Consider the following 21406-nt stretch of genomic DNA (forward strand, 5'->3'; position numbering starts at 1 on the left):
CAACCGGGGATTCGATACCACGCCAGTCGACTCAATGACAGACTTTATGATACAGCACGCGCACGCTAACCATTCAGCCATCCAACCCCCCACCCTTGATGGAATCGAACATGCATACCCACAAAGAAACAAACAAATATAATCACCACTGTCTCGGCAGAATCTTCCATATCAGGACGTTTGTCTTTTATTACAGGTCAGTATTATACACAGTGAATGGATTCTATCAAGATCATGTGACCGTATTAGCTGAGGTTGTACCGGTCTCAATAGAGTTATCTACCCAAAATCTTGTTCTTAAACCAACCATTGGTTCGCCAGCAGATGCAGGTAAGGGGATGTTACTCTCATTGTTTCTTTATGCATAAAGTAACCATGTTGGTCCTAAAATGACCTAATTTGGTCTTTACCACAGAATATGTTCAATACATAAAACCTACCGCAAAAAAGTTGTATCCATGGTGATAATATATTTTAAACATGTATCCATGGTGATATTATATTTTATACATGTATCCATGGTGATATTATATTTTATACATGTATCCATGGTGATAATATATTTTAAACATGTATCCATGGAGATATATTATATACCTGTATCCATGGTGATAATATATTTTAAACATGTATCCAAGGTGATATATTATATACCTGTATCCATGGTGATATTATATTTTAAACATGTATCCATGGTGATATATTATATACCTGTATCCATGGTGATATTATATTTTAAACATGTATCCATGGTGATATTATATTTTATACATGTATCCATGGTGATATTATATTTTAAACATGTATCCATGGTTATATATTATATTTTAAACATGTATCCATGGTTATATATTATATACCTGTATCCATGGTGATATTATATTTTATACAGGTATACGTGGTGTTATTACATTATATAACAGATATAATCATAATGCTGATTTCGGATGGTCGCCTAAAATCGGTGAAAAGGGCACAGCATTCTCTATTAGACCAGCTTCAGGTAGGACAGGTTTTAACTTGATTTACATTCATTTTAATAAATATCTGTATATTTGATCAGCTTCAGGTACAAAAGGTGGTGTTGCATGGCCGAATTGTCTAACACTTGGACTTTTTGTCATAAGCCCAACCTCGTAGGTTTTCTCCGGGTGCTCCGGTTTACTCCCACGACTAAAGACCCGTATGCACAAACGAATTAATGAAATAAAACATTGTACCATTTGTTAGTTCCAAAATGACCTAGTTTGTGTTGAATGGACTGGGAAAACTCTTTCTCTCTCTCTGTGTCGAATACTACTTTGTTAAAGGGCCATTATAGGAGATTAGATAAAGAGCTGACATTTCTCACTATAATAGTTCAAAAAAAAAAATAACGTAAAGAGAATATGCTGAAAATTTCAGTCCAATTGCTCCATACTGAACCCCGAGATATTAGAGATTGAATTTTAGGCCTAGCCTTGATCATCATTACTAAAGTTGGTACGATAAAAAACAAAGTCTTGACTATCCATTTTGACATTAAATCATCCTTCACAAAATGTATTCAAATCCAGAAAATAACGCAGGCTAGCGAGTTGATTATGGTGTGGATAAGTTTAATAATGTCTAATTAATAATTTAGATAACATTTTAGGCCTAAAGAAAGACCTGCAATAGGCAGATTTAGCTCTTGCATAATATATGTTTAAAGAAAAATTCACAATGCCTTCAATTTATTTTTTTATGATTCCAGGAAGCGTGAAAGCTTTTAAGTCTTTAGATTGTGAAGTAGTCTGGCATCCATCCTACCTGGCACCATTAGATGGAGAATTTTCACTGGATATTATCGGCGGTACGAGTGTTCCGTTACAGTGTTATGCTGAGGTTAGTTTGTTATAGATTAAATTTTATCGCCGGTTGAATTGGGTTGTTGCTCAGCATTCTCGTTATCAGGGGGAATAGTACCTGTTTGTTTGGATGGGAACAAAAAATGGGTTCACATGCATACCATTGGTAGGGTGACCCATGTACTCTACAGAAATAAAGTCCACCGCTGATAGTTCGAGACTACCACTGAAGCGTGCACATTCGCCGTGCCGAGACCAACTTTCTGACAGTATGATACTATGAATAGCCATGGCACGTGCAATTCTCTACAAATCTATCAACTATTACAGCCGTAAAAAATTTATTGTTGACGATTTTGAATAGCAGTGAAGTTAAGCTTCTTGGTTATTACAGCAGATTTAGAAATTACGTTCGTTTCATTTTTTAAATCGCTTTATCATTAACTGTACCGTTAAGAGCGGCATCTTTTGGTTTAGTACAAATAATATCTCTGAATCACTCGGTTTAGACAGGAACATTATACTAGCAGTAGTTTCATTTTACTTTTACAAGGTTCTTAAAACGATTGTTGAGCTACCTAACGTGCTTATTTCTAAATTCAATTTCTTGTTCTAGCTTTCTGTTATGTTTCGTAAAAAAGTAATCTTCATTATCCCGACCTGTCAATCAGACGTAGAATGGTCGATAGACTGGTTAAGCGAGACTAATTTCAAAACAAGGGCACGTAACCTATCTTTTACTCAAAAGTGTCTGGATGTTATGGACGACACTTGGAACCAGTTTTCAGTCTATTATTTATAGATGATTAATGGTCATAGCTTATTAAGTACAACATGATCGTTTATTTAGTGACTATAATTGTGTGAAACTGATTTGAGGCTTGGCATATATATAAATATTGTGGCGTAATTGTCGAGATATATGGAGATATATGAGATATTTATTTATGGTGGGCCACCCTACCATTGGAATCACGTTAAGGATCCCCTGACAGTTGGGGATCAATAAAAGTAGGTCGTAGTACATGACAGTTTCTGATCAAAATATTTAATTTTATTTTACCAGTAACAGTTCGCTAAGTGCTACTCATCTTGTTTTTATTGTTCTTCTTCTTGGGGTGACGCTCTTCGAAAAAGCCTAAGGCTCCGTCAATTAATGAATGGCATACTTCATCTTTGAATAATTCTGCATCGATTTGGTGAATTAAATTTTTGAATTTCATCGAACATTATGGTCAGTTCCTGGTCCATAAAACGATCGTAATTGTTTAATTATTTGTTTACTTTAAAGCATATTAGTATAAAGAATGCAATTTTATTATCATTATATTTTATTATCATTATATTTTATTATATTTTATTATCATTATATTTTATTATCATTATATTTTATTATCATTTTATTATCATTATATTTTATTATCATTATATTTTATTCTTTGAATGGCATATATTATAGTAATTGCAACATTGTCAAATAACAATTACTATGGTTTATTTCACTGCAACATTTCAATGAGATTTCACAAATCGTTAATCGAACATATATCAACACATATTTGTGTATATGTTTGATAATGACTTGTGAAATCTCGTTAAAAGTCACCCTGTAATAAACTATAGTAACTGTTATTCCATAAAGTGTGTTATTTGATTATTATTTATTGTTGTTGTTATTTTACATTTGTTTATATTTATTTTTCAGTTGGGTCATTCAAATGTACATTTTGTTGAGCGTCGTATTATGTTTGGTCAGGTTCCTGTTAATTTATCAACAGTTAGAACAGCTCTATTACATAATACAGGACCAAATCATGCTTACTTTCAGGTATATATAACTCTACTTTCATTTTATACAGGTTCAAACCACGCTTACTTCTATCTATACACAATTCTGCTTTCATTTTACACTGTTTCGATACTGTGTCAATCTGTACCATGTTCAAGTGTTAGTGTTGACTGAGTCAGTTCTGCTGGATTTTCCAGCATGGTAAGGAGACAAGTCTTTCAGATTTGGAGAAAAACCAAGTGTTACCTGTGTAATCTAATCTAATCGTTAACATCTGTGTAATTCCTTGAAAGTTGGAAGTAGAGCAGTTTACCTAATATGAGAAACATCCACGCTGCAATACACTGAACGATTGTTTCGCAATGAAAACTGTGGTAAATCAAGAAACCATGAAAAACATTTTCTCCATGATGGAAACCTTTTGTCTTCGAAACACTCGTTCGTTGTATTGCAGAGTGAATCTTTCTTGTATGAGGTAAATTATTAGAAAAAAGTATAAATTAACGAACAGGCCACCGTTTTTTTGTCTTCCTCCCGTAAGTTTAAACCTGTCATGTTTGTATTTATTTGCCAGCGAGAAAGCGACACCTTGTTTGGTAACCTGCTTCAATAGCCTATCAATGTAAAAAAAAACTGAGAGTAAAGAAACACTTTGTAGGAGGAGCCAATTTGAAATCTTCCTCGTGTAGAATTAAACCTGACCTGTTTGTTTTTTATTTTCTAGGTTTTAGATCCGAATCCATTCCCAGGATTAACAGTATCACCTGTACATGGTGTAATACCAGTAGGTGGCACCACAGAGATAAAAGTAGCGTTAACACCAGACGCGGTATTAAAGTTTGATACAAGGATACAGATTTCAATCAAGGGAGGTAAATGTATTGAGTTACGAATGGGAGGTACCGTGGAGTCACCGGCTGTTGATATTGATCTGGTACGTTCTATATTTTATACTGTGATTTTATGTCGCAATATATGGGCCCTGGGGCCTTAGTAATCATTTTATGTCATGAGATAGGGACCCAGGGGCTTTATTAATCATTTTATGTCATGAGATAGAGGTCCTGGGTTCTTATCCTTGATTCCATGTTGTGGTAGGGGTCCTGGGGCCTTATTAATCATTATATGTTATGACTGAGGTAACGTCATGGGTCCTTATTTAGGATTATTTTTTGAGCTACAGATTGGAGGTGTATCGTTGAGTCTCCTGTTGATATTGATTTGGCATGTTTTATCTTTTATTCTGTGATTTTATTTTCTAAGATCAGGACCCAGGGATTTTGTTCTTTATTGTATGTCATGAAATAGCTAGGACTTTGGGCCTTATTAATGATTGTGTCATGAGATACAGGTCTTAGGGCCTTATTCTCAATTGTGTGTCGTGAGATAAGGTCTTGTTCATGATTTTATGTCAGGGGATTTAGATAGATGTCCTAGGGCCTTGTACTCATCCAAACTTAAGCTAAAATATTTGAAGAATACTGATTGGCCAAGCACTAAAATCGTAACTCAAAATTTAGCTTTCAGCTTTTAGCTTTAAAATAGACATAAAATAGACATTAAATATTATTGTTTATTGTTCCTTTAAATATTTTGTATGTAAATCTTGTTTTATCATCAAAGTATTTGTTGTTTTTGTATTGGTCTCTCTACCATATTCACCATGCAGTTGTGTACGGTAGCGTTATTATTTATATATATTTATAGAGGGTCCAACCTCGTGGGTCTTCTGTCCCTCGATTTCCTCCCACTGCTAAAGACCCCTACGGGCAAGCAAATTATTGAAATAAAATTGAACCATGTGTTACTCCCGAAATGACCTAGTTTGTGTCAGTGGATGTTAAACTCTCTCTCTCTCTCTCTCTCTCTCTCTCTCTTTATTTATTGAGGTTTTGTGAAATTCATTGTATTAGTTTAGCATATATTATTATATTTGTTATTTTTCCAGCCATCTTTCCATCTTGGTGGAGTTTATTGTGGATCTGGAACCCAAGTTCCCTTTAAATTGATTAATAAGGTAGGTAACTCTTACATACATGCCGTTTCTTAAGAGCTAAATCTGCCTTTTGCAGGTCTTTATTTTGGCTTCAAATGTTCTATATAAATTTTTATTGAGACATTTATTATCAAGCCCATAATCAACTCGATCAGATGCACATGATTTACATGTTGAGACTGACCACAAGATTTAAAATTTTTACAATAATTTGGATAATCGATTCGAGACTATATTTTTCAATATATTAATTTTACATATTATCTATTTTTGAACTATTATAGTACGAGCAACCAGTTCTTTATCTAAATCTTACATAGTATATCTTTAACAATTTATAATTACAGACAGTAACTAAAGCAAAAGTAGAATTTGATTTGACAAGATTTAAAGATTTTACTCTCAATTTTCCTGGATCACAGTCACAAGGTAAATATCTGAGGGAATGAGAAGTCATTTAACGCCCGAGTTTAGATCATAAGGTCTGTCATTGACTCAAGTTGTGGTTCGATCCCAGACGTGTATGTAACCCAGGTCGCTTGCCTAATCCCCAGGAGTTTTCTCTGGGTCCTATGGTTCCCCCTGAAAAACTCATAATATCTATGCCATATTTATTCAACCATTAATAACATCAATACAAGCATGTATAAAAACCTGATGGCAAACACAAATTCAACTAAAAGACATGAATTGAAAACTTACCCCCCCCTCCCCCCCCCCCATAACTAAAGACTTATCGAATAAACATTACCATATTATGTTAGTCCCAGAAAAAACTAGTTTATGTACAGTGGATGTTAAACCTACTTTTCTATTGGGAGAATTGCTATGGTGGAAACTGGAAAGTGGAATTGTGTATCCTAGACAATAATTATGGTCGTCTACCCACCCTTGTGGGTTTTCTCTGTGTCCTTTTGTTTCCTTCTCACCCGGGGGGTTGGATGGCTGAATGGTTAGCGTGCGCGCGCTGTATCATAAAGTCTGTCATTGAGTCGACTGGGGTGGTTTCGAATCCCCGGTTGTACGTGGCAAGGAGTAGGGTCGCCTGTCCAGCCTCGTGGGTTTTCTCCGGGTCCTCCGGTTTCCTCCCACTGCTAAAGACCCCTACGCGCAAGCGAATTATTGAAATAAAATTAAACCATATGTTAGTCCCGAAATGACCTAGTTTGTGTCGAGTGGACGTTAAACCCCATTTCTCTCTCTCTCTTTCCTTCTCACCCCAACACAAACAAATTATTTAAATATAGATATCTTACTTTCTGGTGAGTGATTACATCCCATTTTGCTCCCAATAAAGAAATGAAATAAAAAGGGGTTTAACGTTCTACTGTTCTGCTCCTACTGGGCTAATGAAGACGGGCATACGCCATACAGTGTGCTATGAGGGAAAAGTTGGTAGATCACTGGGGATACGGCCACTCTTATTTTGAATTTTGTCCGGACAGCGGCGCTATACGACCTACTCTTATTTCGAATTCCAACTGTCAATGGTTCTTTTGCATGCACGCCAATACCCAAAATCATGGGTTGTCTTTGGGTCCTCCGGTTTCCTCCGACTACTAGCCATATGTTAGTTCCAAAATGACCTAGTTTATGTCCAGTGGGCGTTTAGCTCTCTCTCTCTCTCTCTCTCTCTCTCTCTGTACAATATGTCTCACATATTAAAAAAATAATTTCTATATATTGTAGATGATTATACCTATCAGATGATGAATCCGGGAATGTACAGCGTCGGTCTTCGACCTGAAGAGGTTATAACGGGGGAATTAACATTCATGCCAAGAGAGGTAGGAATATATAAGTTGTGGTCAGACTGTAAAATAAGTCACCTAGGTAACCGCTCAATGCACTTCTTGTGTTATTGATACCTGCCCTGATCGGCTGACTCAAACAGTCATATTCTTCTCAGATTCGTTGGGAGGTTGGATGGCTGAATGGTTAACGTGTGCGTGATGTATCAAAAGGTCTGTCATTGAGTCAACTGGCGTGGTTTCGATTACCCGGTTGTTCGTGACAAGCAGTAGTGTCGCCTGTCCAATCTCGTGGGTTTTCTCTGGTTCCACCAGTTTCCTTCAACTGCTAAAGACCCCAAAGCGCAATCGAATTATTAAAATAAAATTGAACCATATGTTAGTCCCAAAATGACCTAGTTTGTGTCGAGTGGACGTTAAACCCCATTTCTCTCTATTAAACAGTTTATGTATTCATGCATTATATTGAGAGAATAATTTCTGTTTTCAGGTTGCAGCCTATGACTTCATTATGCCAGTGGTTGTAAATCATATCGGAGCCCCCTCACCTGCTCCCACCCCCTTCCCCCCTACTCCAGTACCCTCCCAGAAGAACAGCTTGGAACACATCATCAACCCTCGACCTAGACCTGCTATAGTTGTCACGCCAAGAAAGCATGTGGTTGCCACGGCGTTGCGTCAGCCATTACAGTTATCAACTAATCGTATTGAATTTAATCTGCCGTCAAGTTTTAACGATGTTACGATGAATACAGGTTTTGGAGGATCCAAGGTTTGTTGATTTATTGTGTCTCATTTTAAAGGAGCTAAAATTCTTTGATCTGGACTCCATGTGGCTTATTCACGAAATCTTAAGTTAAAACATTTCAAAGGAGCTAAAATTCTTTGATCTAGACTCCACGGGGCTTACATACATGTGATACCTCCCGCAATTTGCGGGAGTCTCCCGATTTCACCCCTGATCTCCCGAGCTCCCGATCAGGAGACAAATACTCCCGCTTTTTTCAATTCTTGTAATTTTATTTTTTGGGAGTCAAAATTGTAATCAAATAGCATCGAAATAAAACGAGACAGACTTTTTTTTTGTTAAGTGTTGAATGTTGTTACTATAATTAGTAACACGGCGTTACTATAATTAGTAACACAGCGTTATTATAATTAGTAACACGGTCTGAATACATTTTCGATGTTTTTGTATTTGGAACAATACCATTTAAATAACACGATAATTATTGTTTTTATACGAAATTAATAAAGTCCTGGTCGTAATATTCATGATTTTCGATGTTAAATAAATTTTACAATGACCAACACAACGCTCTAATATTACGTAATTAGTCGGAAGCTACGGGCCCCGGAAGCTACCGCTTTGCAAAACTGAAACTTTGACATCGCGCGCTTACGTCAGTCTCGTATTCACGGCAATTTCTGCACAATAAAACATAATTAAAGTCTCCCTCTTTTGACCTTAATTCTCCTGACATTTTTACAAAAATCTCCTGACATTTTACTTGTGGCCAATCACATGTATGGGGGCTTATTCACGAAATCATAAGTTAATGTTTCAAGATATTTATTCATTTTACATTGACAAACCAAAGCACATGTTCTTGGATCCAACAAACAAGATGGCAGACCTCACCTCCTGGGCCCGGTTCCTTGAAAATTCTGAAAAGTAAGCACAAAGTCATGCTTCCCCTTTTTCTTGCGTAAGAAACTGTATAAATTACCGTCTCTAGAAAATTCTTAAGACCGTTTTTACGTAAGCACAAATCAAGTATCAGTCTAATAACGTGTTTGTGCTTACACTGAAATCTACTTTAAATCTAAGCACAAGAACGTTCTGAAAAATTTTCTAGATATCAGGCCCAGGTGACCTCCTGCAAAGAAGCTTACCAAAGACTTCCAATCAAGGGAAGTAACCTACATATGACCAAGGGTTTAGACCACAAATATCATTTAAAACATTTTAAAATGCAGACTTTTGATTGGATAGGCGTTAAAATCCTAGTATTAATCCTGGCTGTTGGCTAACGAAAAGGATACCGTACAGTGATTTAAGTTTTTCTGAATAAAACCCCAGGATTAAAGGAGCTAAACCCCAGGATTAAAGGAGCTATTAAGCAGACCTTTTTTTTTTTTAAATGATTGAAATTTTGTCTACCAATTTGATCTATATAGGTAAAATGTTCATGGTAGACATATTGTCATCTCACAATACAAATCAACATATAAAATCCATGGCAACTGAAAGGTTGTTTTAACCAACATCAAAATAATTATTTTATTCGCTATTCCTTTCTGTACTGCTTTACTAGATTTGCTTGTTAATTAACAAGAATTTTAACAATAATAATAAACTTGTTTCGCTATATATGTTTTGAATTTTCAAACTTTATGCACTGTATTTTGTAATACATGTTTATGACAATTTATATAGGTGGCTTAGTGAGTATTCTGCTAATCGGTTGAAAAAGTTCTTCAGGATGACTGGTCGAACCGTTGCGCTTTAGATCATCAAAAACTTTTTTAAAGAAATAAATCTTATTCCCTTTATTGATTATATTTTTTGTTTGTTTACAGTTAAATGAAAAGGTAGTTATATGTTTGGAGACAGATGTTGTTGTTTATAGTATTGTTCATATAATATCATTAATATCAGTTTGTTCTTTATTGTTCCTATAATATCAAGTTGTTCTTTATTGTTCTTATAATATCATTAATATCAATTGTTCTTTATTGTTCCTATAATAATATTAAGTTGTTTTTCTAACATATCTAATGGTTGCACAGGGCCCTCAACTTAAGCGGTGTGGTTACACAGGGCCCTCAACTTAAGGGGTTTGGTTACACAAGGCCCTCAACTTAAGCAGTGTGGTTACACAGGGCCCTCAACTTAAGGAGTGTGGTTACACAGGGCCCTCTACTCAAGGGGTGTGGTTACACAGGGCCCTCTACTCAAGGGGTGTGGTTACACAGGGCCCTCTACTTAAAAGGTGTGGTTACACAGGGCCCTCAACTAAGAAGTATAGTTGCACAGGGTCTCTACTTAAATGGTGTGGTTGCATACATCCCTCAACTAAGAAGTATGGTTGCACGAAGCCTCTGATTAAGGGATGTGGTTGCGAAGGGTCCTCAGTTAATATTTTTGTGAATGTATATAACAGCTGATGATGTTGACTGACAATTGCATGGATGCATGTGTTTAAATGTTTATACATTTGTCTTCTGTATATATAAAAATTGTAACTGAACATACTGTGACCTCTTTTACCAGGTAAATGAGCATGCCATGACCTCTTTTAATTGAACATGCCGTGGCCTCTTAATTGAGCATGCCACAACCTCTTTTAAATAAGCATGCCATGACTTTTTTTAATTAAACATGCCACAACCTCTTTAAATGTACATGTTATTATCATTTTAAGTGAACATGCCATGATCTCTTTAAGTGAACATGCTATGATCTCTTTAAGTGAATATGCCATGATCTCTTTAATAGGACCATACCATGATCTCTTTAAGTGAATATGCCATGATCGCTTTAATAGGACCATGGCATGATCTCTTTAATAGGACCATACCATGATCTCTGTAATAGGAGCATGCCATGATCTCTTTAATAGGAGCATTCCATGATCTTCAGAATAATTCATACATTAAATTTCTTCCAGCCAACTTCTAAACACGTAATTTTTTCAGGCATTTCGGTTTTGTCCTCACCCCCACTTCCCAATTCATTAATTTTCAATTTCTCAAACTACATGGACATGCAACGAAAACACATACTTATGGAAATCAGCTACTAGTGTATTTTAAAACAATTTTTGAAGAGTAGGCTATTCTCTCAACGTTATCAAGCTAATAAAATAATACAAATATGAGGCAAATATATATATATAGACAAAATACAACAACATAACTGAAACCATACATAACAATGACAAGATGAAATGCCCGCACCAATTTAAATGTACAATGAGCAGATGAGGGAGTTAATTAACTTGATAGTCCATGGCCACGGAGGGTGAGTTAGCTTGATTGTCCATGGTCAGTCAGGGTGAGTTAGCTTGATTATCCATGGTCAGTCAGGGTGAATTAGCTTGATAGTCCATGGTCAGTCAGGGTGAGTTAGCTTGATTGTCCATGGTCAGTCAGGGTGAGTTAGCTTGATTGTCCATGGTCAGTCAGGGCGAGTTAGCTTGATTGTCCATGGTCAGTCAGGGTGAGTTAGCTTGATTGTCCATGGTCAGTCAGGGTGAGTTAGCTTGATAGTCCATGGCCAGTCAGGGTGAGTTAGCTTGATTGTCCATGGTCAGTCATGGTGAGTTAGCTTGATTGTCCATGGTCAGTCAGGGTGAGTTAGCTTGATAGTCCATGGTCAGTCAGGGCGAGTTAGCTTGATTGTCCATGGTCAGTCAGGGTGAGTTAGCTTGATTGTCCATGGTCAGTCAACAAAAATGGTCATGGTTAGAATTATAAAACAAAATTAACATCAAAACTCTTACTGATTTTTTTCAGAATTTTGTATTGGTCAACAACAGTGATAAGATGTTAAAATGGGCATTAGATTTATCCCAACCGTCGAGAGCGTTGGATGAAGGTATCTTGAAGTTCCTTCATCCAACAGGATTACCGTTTATGAAGAGTGGAAGTGGTTGTGGTATAGAAGGAGAATTAGATCCAGGAAAAACTCAGTCTATAGTTATTTTGTTCTGTCCCAGTAAGTATATGTTCATTAGATATTTAAAAATGTCTACTGTCTCTGCCGACATCATAATTTCACCCAGCAGCTACACAGATCTGCCAGCCTGTCCATTCGTTCGTTCGTTCCTAATGTTTTACATCCAATTTCACCTAAGGTGATATCATAGACAAGGCCTGTCCAGTCTCTGCTACTTTTTAATAGAGTGTTGTCGTCCCCTCTCTTGTTTCTGCTGTCCCGAAAAAAATTCCCCCATAGCACACATTCTCGGTATCCGCAGTGGTCTCATTCCATTCTACTCCAACTATGGGGAGACATGTATTCAAATTATCTGCCCTTGATGACTGTGCTATTTTTAACGACCAATCAAAAAAGTCGTTAAATACAAAGGAAGTTGGTGAAAGAAACTAAATCTCATCTTGTTGCAACTTAAACAAGCCACCATATTGTTATGAACGTAAGCAATGAGGCTAAGACTGATTTGTAACCTGTTTTTTTTTATTGGTTCTTAGAATGATAAAGGGCAGATAATTTGAATACATGTCTCCCCCTCAGATGAACCCAGGATATATTGCAGTAGATTGGAATGAGACCACTGAATGCCCGTTGATGCAGATGAGTAGGACATTATAATTACTACATTTCATATTTCTCTCTTATATTTCAGATGCTCCAGGTCGATACGAGGCTGTCGTACCGATTATAGTTAATGAGGAATGGACGAAACCCTATCAATATTTACAAGTTATGGGGGAACTGAAGGCACCCAAGATCTGGTTTGATCCTCCTTCCCTGTGTCTGACTCCTGTTCCGTTACTAACAGAAATATCAGGAGAATTTAATCTTCTAGCTTCGCAATATAAAAAGTAAGATTCTTTTTAATTCTTTTCAGCCTGTACAGTTTTACATGCTAGCGTGGATTCTGCTTCCTAGAGGTGGGAACAAGTCACAGGACCACGAGTTGAGTCCCAAGTCACTGACTTTATACCGAGTTGAGTCTCAAGTCACTGACTTTATACCGAGTTGAGTCTCAAGTCACTGACTTTATACTAAGTTGAGTCTCAAGTCACTGACTTTATACTGAGTTGAGTCTCAAGTCACTGACTTTATACTGAGTTGAGTCTCAAGTCACTGACTTTATACTGAGTTGAGTCTCAAGTCACTGACTTTATACTGAGTTGAGTCTCAAGTCACTGACTTTATACTGAGTTGAGTCTCAAGTCACTGACTTTATACTGAGTTGAGTCTCAAGTCACTGACTTTATACTGAGTTTAGTCTCAAGTCACTGACTTTATACTGAGTTGAGTCTCAAGTCACTGACTTTAGTACCAATTGAGTCCCAAGTCTTAAAAAGTCTTGATCAAGTCACCAGTTCATCAAATGAGTAATTAATTCATTGTAAATGATGCAAGTTAGAGTTATGTCCAGTAGTGAACCCGAGATGAGGGTATGGTGGATGGCCGAATGGTTATCACGTGCACGTTGTATTTTAAGGTCTGTCATTGAGTCAACTGGCGTGGTTTCAATTCCCCGGTTGTACGTGACAAGGAGTAGGGTCGCCTGTCCATTCTCGTGGGTTTTCTCCGGGTTCTCCAGTTTCCTCCCTACAAGCAAACGAATTATTGAAATAAAAATGAATCGTATGTTAGTCCCAAAATGACCTAGTTTGTGTCGAGTGAACGTTAAATCCCATCTCTCTCTGTCTGAACATCCTGGCTTCGAGCCAGCGTTTACTCACTGAGCCACTGCAATTCCCTAAGTTTTGTTATTAAAGCCAATTGTAATTTATGTGTTTAAAATAATTTCAGAGTGACTCCATTAGATGTTGAACTACCACAAGTTGAATGTGAAGATGGCAGCAAAATATCACCGTTAAAAATATCTTTTAGTCAAGGTCACGGTAAGTACCAGAGAGTAAAATATCTGACAGTTGAACTGTCAGTTGGAATTTGATACAGTAGGCGGGAATGTCATCCATTCAAAAGTTCTTTCATAACATACTATATGATGCATGTCATCTTCATTAGTCCTTCATAGCATACTGCATGATGTATGCCCATTTTCATTTGTCCTTCATAGCATACTGTATGGTTTATGCCCATTTTCAATAGTCCTTCAAAGTAGCATGATGTATGCCCTTCTTCATGCGTCCTTCATAGCATACTGCATGATGTATGCGATCATCATTAGTCCTTCTTAACATACTGTGACAAGGAGTAGGGTTGCCTGTCCAACCTCGTGGGTTTTCTCCGGGTCCTCCGGTTTCCTCTCACTGCTAAAGACCCCTACGCGCAAGCGCATTATTGAAATAAAATTAAACCATATGTTACTCCCGAAATGACCTAGTTAAACGTTAAACCCCATTTCTCTCTCTTAGCATACTGCATGATGTATGCCAATTTTAATTAGTCCTTCATAGCATGATGTATGAAGTATTCCATCATCATAAGTCGAAGAGTAGTAGCTTAAACCCATTTGATTTAATATTTTTGTTTATATATTATTTTGATCAGATATCCAGCCATGTTGTGGTGACAGCGGTCAGATGGATCCTTGTAGTTTGAGATGTAAAGTTACGTTTGTCAGTACAAAACCAATCTCATTCTCTCAACCAATCATCTTCAAGGATACAGAAGGTCAAAGGTAAAATATCACATAATTATTTTAGAGGTACCGTTCTTGCTCATTAACCAGGTAGTCACGGGTTCGATCCCAGACTTGGCGAGAAAGTAGCTCAGGCTTCCAGCGTGGTTTTCCCTTTTCAGTGATGCAGGAGGGAGTGCCTTGCAATGGAAACACATTTTGTAGGAATATATGAAATTTAATTTTAATGGGTATATATTATGAAATTATAATGGGAACATATTATGAAATTATGTTTTGGGAAATTATGAAATTATATTGTAAAGCCTGCGTTTGAAAAAATTATATTTTAATGTCTACACATGATATTATTCTATAATGGGAATATATGAAATTATTTTTACAGTTTCAAGATATTTATCACGGCTACAGCTGATAATTGTATTTTATCGTGTTATCCGTTTCTGGCTCTACATCGAACCGATCATCAGATCGTCTGTGAACAGGTACAGCATTATACTTATTAATGGTCTATGATTAATAATTGTATAAACTTGCAGGAGGTGGGGGGGAGCATGAATGGTTTAACATGACGCATTTCAGACCTTAAGGTCTGTCATTGAGTCAAGTGATGTGGTTTCGATATAGAATGGAAAATGAGCTTTCGATAAGTGATTAATTATAGCCGCTATCAAATTACATCCCCCTCGGTCCAAAGTGGCCATTGGCTATCTCATTAAAAAGGTTTAGAGAAATGAAAAATGAATTTAGTGATTTTATTTTTGAAGGATATACAGAATACTTGTTTAAAGAACCAGGTAACTTATTATAGTAAAACACATATTTACAAGTTAACACCACTCTACATGATTCATCAGCACTTTAGATGATTCATCAGCACTTTAGATGATTCACCATCACTTTAGATGATTCATCAGCACTTCAGATGATTCATCAGCACTTTACATGATTCATCAGCACTTTACATGATTCATCAGCACTTTAGATGATTAATCAGCACTTTAGATGATTCATCAGCACTTTACACGATCCATCAGCTGACTCATCAGCACTTTAGATGATTTATCAGTACTTTAGATAATTCACCAGGACTTTAAATGATCCATCAGCACTTCAGATGATTCATCAACACATTAGATGATTCACCAGTACTTTACATTATTCATCAGCACTTTAAATGATTCATCAACACTTTACATGATTCACCAGTACTTTACATAATTCATCACCACTTTGGATAATTTGACGGCACTTTACATAATTCACCAGCATGTCAGATGATTCACCAGAACTTTAGATGATTCATCAGCACTTTACATGATTAACCAATACTTGATATGATTCACCAGTGCCTGATGAAAATATACCAGCACTATACATGTTTCACCACTATCAAGTTTTCTTTTTCACAGTTTTTGAAATTGTTGATGAACCTTACCTTGAGAAGGATAAAATTTTGTTGCTGTTCTTCAAGAGATGACATGATTTGTGGGAGCCGTGGTGGCTCAGCGAGTAAGGCACTGTTTCGCTAACCAGGACACTGTATAGTCTTTATTAGCCCAGTTGATGCAGAACAGTAGGTTTGTAACCCTGTTTGATTCCTACATGACTTCCTTCATAACATGTTGTAATATTTGTTTATTGTAGGCAGTAGCAGGGGATGTGGCATCAGGTGAGACAGATGAAGCTACAGCAGATGCCCAGGCTGTCGTAGAGGAGTGCGAGGCTGAATTAGCTGAATGTGAAGAGAGTTTAGCTGAAGCGTTACCAGCAGTAGAGGCAGCCTTGTCGGCTCTTAATGCATTGCCTAAGAGCGATATTGTATTAATTAGATCTATGATCGTAAGTAATGTTAAATGATCACACTTTACATTCAACACACAGAGTGGGGGGGTCGGGTGGTCGAATGTGGCATTTCATCTTACGGTCTGTCATTGAGTCAAGGGGCTTGTTTTCAATTCCCTGCATGTATGTAACAAGGAGTAGGGTTGCCTATCCAACCTCGTGGGTTTTCTCCAGGTCCTCCACTATTCCTCCTACTGTTAAAGACCCCTACGCGCAGGCGAATTACTGAAATAAAATTAAACCATATGTTAGTCCAGAAATGACGTAGTTTGTGTCAAGTGGATGTTAAACCCCATTTCTCTCTCTTCCTCTCTTCATAGCACACTGTATGGCGTATACCCGTCTTCATTATCTCAGTCGAAGCAGAACAGTAGGACGTTAAACCCCATTTCATATCATTTCATATTTTATGATTATTTTAGAATCCACCTGCTCTAGTAAAACTGGTTCTGGAATCGATCTGTGTTATTTTGGGTATAAAACCAGAACGCAGACCTGTTGAAGGTCAGGCTGGAAAAATGGTTGAAGATTTCTGGATACCATCAAAGAAATTATTAGCATATTGTTTCTTGGATCGAATGAGGAATTTTGATAAAGACAATATTCCGTCAGGTGTGATGAAACGGGTACGAGAAAAGTAAGTATATAATATTCAGCCTTTTCATCATTGATCAACATTTAGAGCTAAAATTTAATCTAGTCCTGCTCACAAATTCTCTGATCAAATGGGGGGGTGGGGTGGGGTGTGTGTGTGGGGGGGGGGGGTGTTCAAATATGTTAAAGCGTGCATTTGTGTTGTATTATAAGGTCTGTCATTTAGTCAACGGGCGTGGTTTCGATTCCCCGCTTGCACATGACAAGGATTAGAGTCGTCTTTCCAACCTTGTTGTGTGTTTTATCCGGGTCCTCTGGTTTGCTCTCTCTCTCTCTCTCTCTCTCTCTCTCTCTCTGATAAAATGTTGTTTACTCTGTCAACCTAACCAGAGTAAACAATATCTGTATAGATGAAATAGATGCATTATGTAAGATTTACCAATCAGGACTGACGGACAGTTAAACTGACATGGCATGCTGTCATAAATAATTCTAAATATTGCTTTTTTTACCTGTAGGTATTTATCAAACCCCGAATTTGAACCTAATTATATTAAGAAAGTTTCGGCAGCATGTGAAGGTTTATGTCGATGGGTTCAAGCTATTGATCTTTACGACAAAGTAGCGAAGATTATTGGAATTGGACCGAAGAAAGCCAAACTAGCAGAAGCAGAGAGTGCGCTGTCCACGCAGATGGAGAAATTGAACGCAAATCGAGGTCAAGAACAAGTTGTAAGTAAAATATTTCCGCTTCTATTTTTATTTTTACAATACTGAACAGATTTTGACTTCTATTATTAATCTGATATTTCGTTTCATTTTACTTGTCTTTACTACACTAGGATCAGGAAGAGTTGTTATCATTGACGTGTTCTGAATGATGTGAGGGATTACCCAATGAAACGGTCTGTTACAGCGAGCTTTAGGCGTGTTTTGCACGGAACTGTGGGTAATCCACTAGTAACATCAATGTTGATTGGTTAATCAAATGTCTGATGTCATAGGTCAAAAGCTGTTCGTATGATCTCTGACGCGACCTATCGCTACAACTGGTCAGATCTCCATGTACTAGTAGAGGCCATCGAAAGTATAAAAAAACGAAACAAAATATAGATCTGTATTTTAATCAGATTGTGCTATTATTTTTAATGGGTTCAATTTTCGTAATATTTCAAGGTACTGTAAAACATGAAATTATTGCGAGCATGAAATTATTGCGAAAATTGCGAGCGAGGCCCTCTTGCAATAATTTCATGTTCGCAATAATTTTGTGAAAATTCGTTAAAATGTCGGCCATATTGAATTACCCCCCCCTCATTACTCTTCACAAGAAAGAGTCCCAATAAGTACATTAGAGGCTGTATGAGCATCCACTCCTATTCAGCGACATCTCCTTGTAAGCGGTCACTTTATTGTTAAACAAACGTTTTAGTGCCTCCTATAATATTACATACAGAGTTACACCCCCTGTAAATAGAAGATAAAATTAGCGGTGTTTTTTTGTTCATGTGCTTTTTTTGATAAAATAAAATTTATTCATCGATTTTCTTCACAAAAATGGATAAATATTATCGAATGCATCACAATGATAGACAGTAGTATCGAAGGTTGGTACCAATGACAAGTTTAAACTATTTGCTGTTACTAATGATCACCAATCAACCGATGTTTTAAAGAGCCGACTGTCACCTCAAAATTAACAATCTACCACATTTTATAGACAAATTTACTAAAAAAAATTATTTAAATTCGTAATAATTTCATGTCGCAATAATTTTTTCCCCACTATAGAAATTCGCAATAATTTCATGTCGCAATTATGTTTCACCACCCCAACTCGCAATAATTTCATGTTTTACAGTATTAACGATTTGTCAAATGTTGATCAGAGTGTATGCAATGTTGTTTATTCACAATCTGATTAAAATACAGATCTATATTTCGTTTCGTTTTTTTATACTTTCGATGACCTACACTACATGAACATCTGACCGGTTGTAGTCGAAGGTCGGATCAGGGGTTATACAAGCGACTTTTGATTCTATGACGTCATCATTGATGTTTCTAGTGGAATACCCACTCGTTTGATTGGCTAATCCATCACAACAACATCAAGCAGTACGCGGGTTATATAACAACTCTTCCAGATCCTAGTGTAGTAAAGAAAAGTAAAATGAAATTTTAAACTACAGTGGACTCTGTCACATCCGATCTCTGATCACTCCGGATTGCTGTGACATCCGGTATGATTTTCATGTCCCGATTTATTTCCTTATTACTTCAGCCAAAAAATCACTGGTAAATCCGAATTCTGTTTGTTCCGGATTCCGAAATCAATCAGCCGTCCCGTCACATAATTTCCATTGAATCGACACCGTATAATCCGTACTTCAAACGGTGGGTGTGAAGCATCCAATTATCGGTGAGATTAAAACTCAATGGGTGTGAAGCCAGAAAAGATTAACAAGTAATCACCAATCAATTATCGGTGAGATTAAAACTGTGTTGATTACTTTGATCGGTAAAGCAGTGAACCTGAGTTGTTTTAAGGGAGTGGACAAGATCTACCTGCCAGTCAATTGGTCGGCCAATCGCAAAGCTTGGATGACAGGTGCCGTTTACTTTGATTGGCTTGAAAAACTGGACATAGAACGACAGATTATAAATGACAATTGACTGAAGACAGGGACGATGAAGAATATACATTAACGACAGACTTGACCTATTCAAAATTCCTACGCATGCTCAACGACAATAAACACTTCGCACAGATTAAGGACGAAAAGATGATCGCAACAATTCATTTGTTAGAAGATGTTGCCCAGGACTCCGCCTTACGATATGCTTCCGGTAATTTTAACTAAGCAAACTACTTTAAACGATTACATGCATTGATATTTATAAATATATTGTACGCATGCATTGATATTACATGTAAACGATTTTATGAATATATTGTACGCATGCATTGTTATTGTTAATTATTTAATATAATAAAATTTTGAAAGTACAGAAAAGTTGATCATTTATAAAGGGAATAGCATTCTGGTGATTCGAAGCTACAATATAAAAATACTTCCGGTTTTCGAAGTTACAGTATTTCCAGTTTTGGAGAAAGCTCGGTATTCCGAAACGCTGTGTGATCCGAATTATTGTAACGATCCCACACGATGTCGGATGTGACAGAGTCCACTGTATATAAAACGAACTGTTCAGGATTTTATAAGTTTGGTCTTAACTTGTTAATGGTCATGTCTGTGGGGCTCATTAAGAAAGTATGCCTAGTCCTTCAGAAGGGATAAAACAGATTTTCTCAGGCAGCTATTGAGCTAACATAGGATAAACCGAAAAGAACCTTTCAGGATTTTTCAAGTCTGGTCTTGTTAGTGGTGATGCCTGTGGGCTTACTAGTAAAGTATGCCTAGTCCTTTGGAAGGTACAAAAAAACATGGGTTTTTTATATCTCAAAATGACTAAGGTATTCTGCTGACGAGATATGAAGCCCCAGGTCATGTTTTTGTTTTTTTTCTTGATATATGTTTCATGACATACAAACAGCCCATGGATTTCAACCAACCACTGAACTGACAATAAATATCCATTAAGAGTCACAGAGCAGTCAGACTGACTGAATGTTCAGCGCTATAGAAAACGATTATTATTATTATTATTTGTTTTCAGGGCTCAGTACCTAAAGGACGTAGAATTCAAGGATCAATTACTAGTGACAGTGTGGGTGAGGCCATTATTGTACCATGTCATACCCCACCTCGGTCACACAGTCGACAGAGTACCAGCGCAACCAGCTCCAACTTCCAGATATCATCATCGAGTTATGAATCGTCTATTGATTGTACAGGTAGAATTAAAAAAACTTATTGAACTGGAAGGGGATACTTGATTGAATTCTCTTAATCCCCAAAATAGTGACAATCGCGTGAAAAGGGAATATTTCGGGCTCTAACGCATGCGCAGACAGAGGAAGACAATATCTCAGCCACAGTTAAAATATATTGGTTGTGTTTAATTACGTCACAAACTACTCACACCACCTCCGTAGTCAGGACTGACAGAACTGTGGCAGGACTGAAATCTGCATCACTCGATTGCAATTCTGTCCATTTCTGTCACTCAGAACTGACTATCGAGCATCTGCAAATTCATGTCAAAATCCTAAAAGGGACATAATGTATGATGGGGATTCTTTTTTAGTAGACCCCAATTTTGTAATATCTAGAAGAAATAGTCATTTGGCCCCCCAGACCACAGACCCCCCCCCTTCCCCCTCCCCC

General features: G+C 37.0%; 1 protein-coding gene across 1 annotated transcript in view; it reads left to right on the top strand.

Annotated features, from left to right (window-relative positions):
- LOC126810676 (cilia and flagella-associated protein 47) overlaps positions 1-21406 on the top strand; it is a 55733-nt gene that overhangs the window by 15365 nt on the left and 18962 nt on the right. The window contains exons 16-34 of the mRNA XM_056098781.1: positions 197-330; positions 893-1003; positions 1736-1866; positions 3535-3657; positions 4343-4552; positions 5567-5635; positions 5962-6043; positions 7304-7401; positions 7856-8137; positions 11887-12088; positions 12738-12936; positions 13880-13971; positions 14585-14714; positions 15061-15160; positions 15443-15472; positions 16323-16517; positions 16943-17157; positions 17633-17846; positions 20796-20973. Coding sequence (XP_055954756.1) covers positions 197-330; positions 893-1003; positions 1736-1866; positions 3535-3657; positions 4343-4552; positions 5567-5635; positions 5962-6043; positions 7304-7401; positions 7856-8137; positions 11887-12088; positions 12738-12936; positions 13880-13971; positions 14585-14714; positions 15061-15160; positions 15443-15472; positions 16323-16517; positions 16943-17157; positions 17633-17846; positions 20796-20973 — 2795 coding nt within the window. The remainder of the gene's footprint in view (positions 1-196; positions 331-892; positions 1004-1735; positions 1867-3534; positions 3658-4342; positions 4553-5566; positions 5636-5961; positions 6044-7303; positions 7402-7855; positions 8138-11886; positions 12089-12737; positions 12937-13879; positions 13972-14584; positions 14715-15060; positions 15161-15442; positions 15473-16322; positions 16518-16942; positions 17158-17632; positions 17847-20795; positions 20974-21406) is intronic.

This window comes from Patella vulgata, chromosome 2 (assembly GCF_932274485.2).
Source record: "Patella vulgata chromosome 2, xgPatVulg1.2, whole genome shotgun sequence".
NCBI classification, from domain to species: domain Eukaryota; kingdom Metazoa; phylum Mollusca; class Gastropoda; family Patellidae; genus Patella; species Patella vulgata.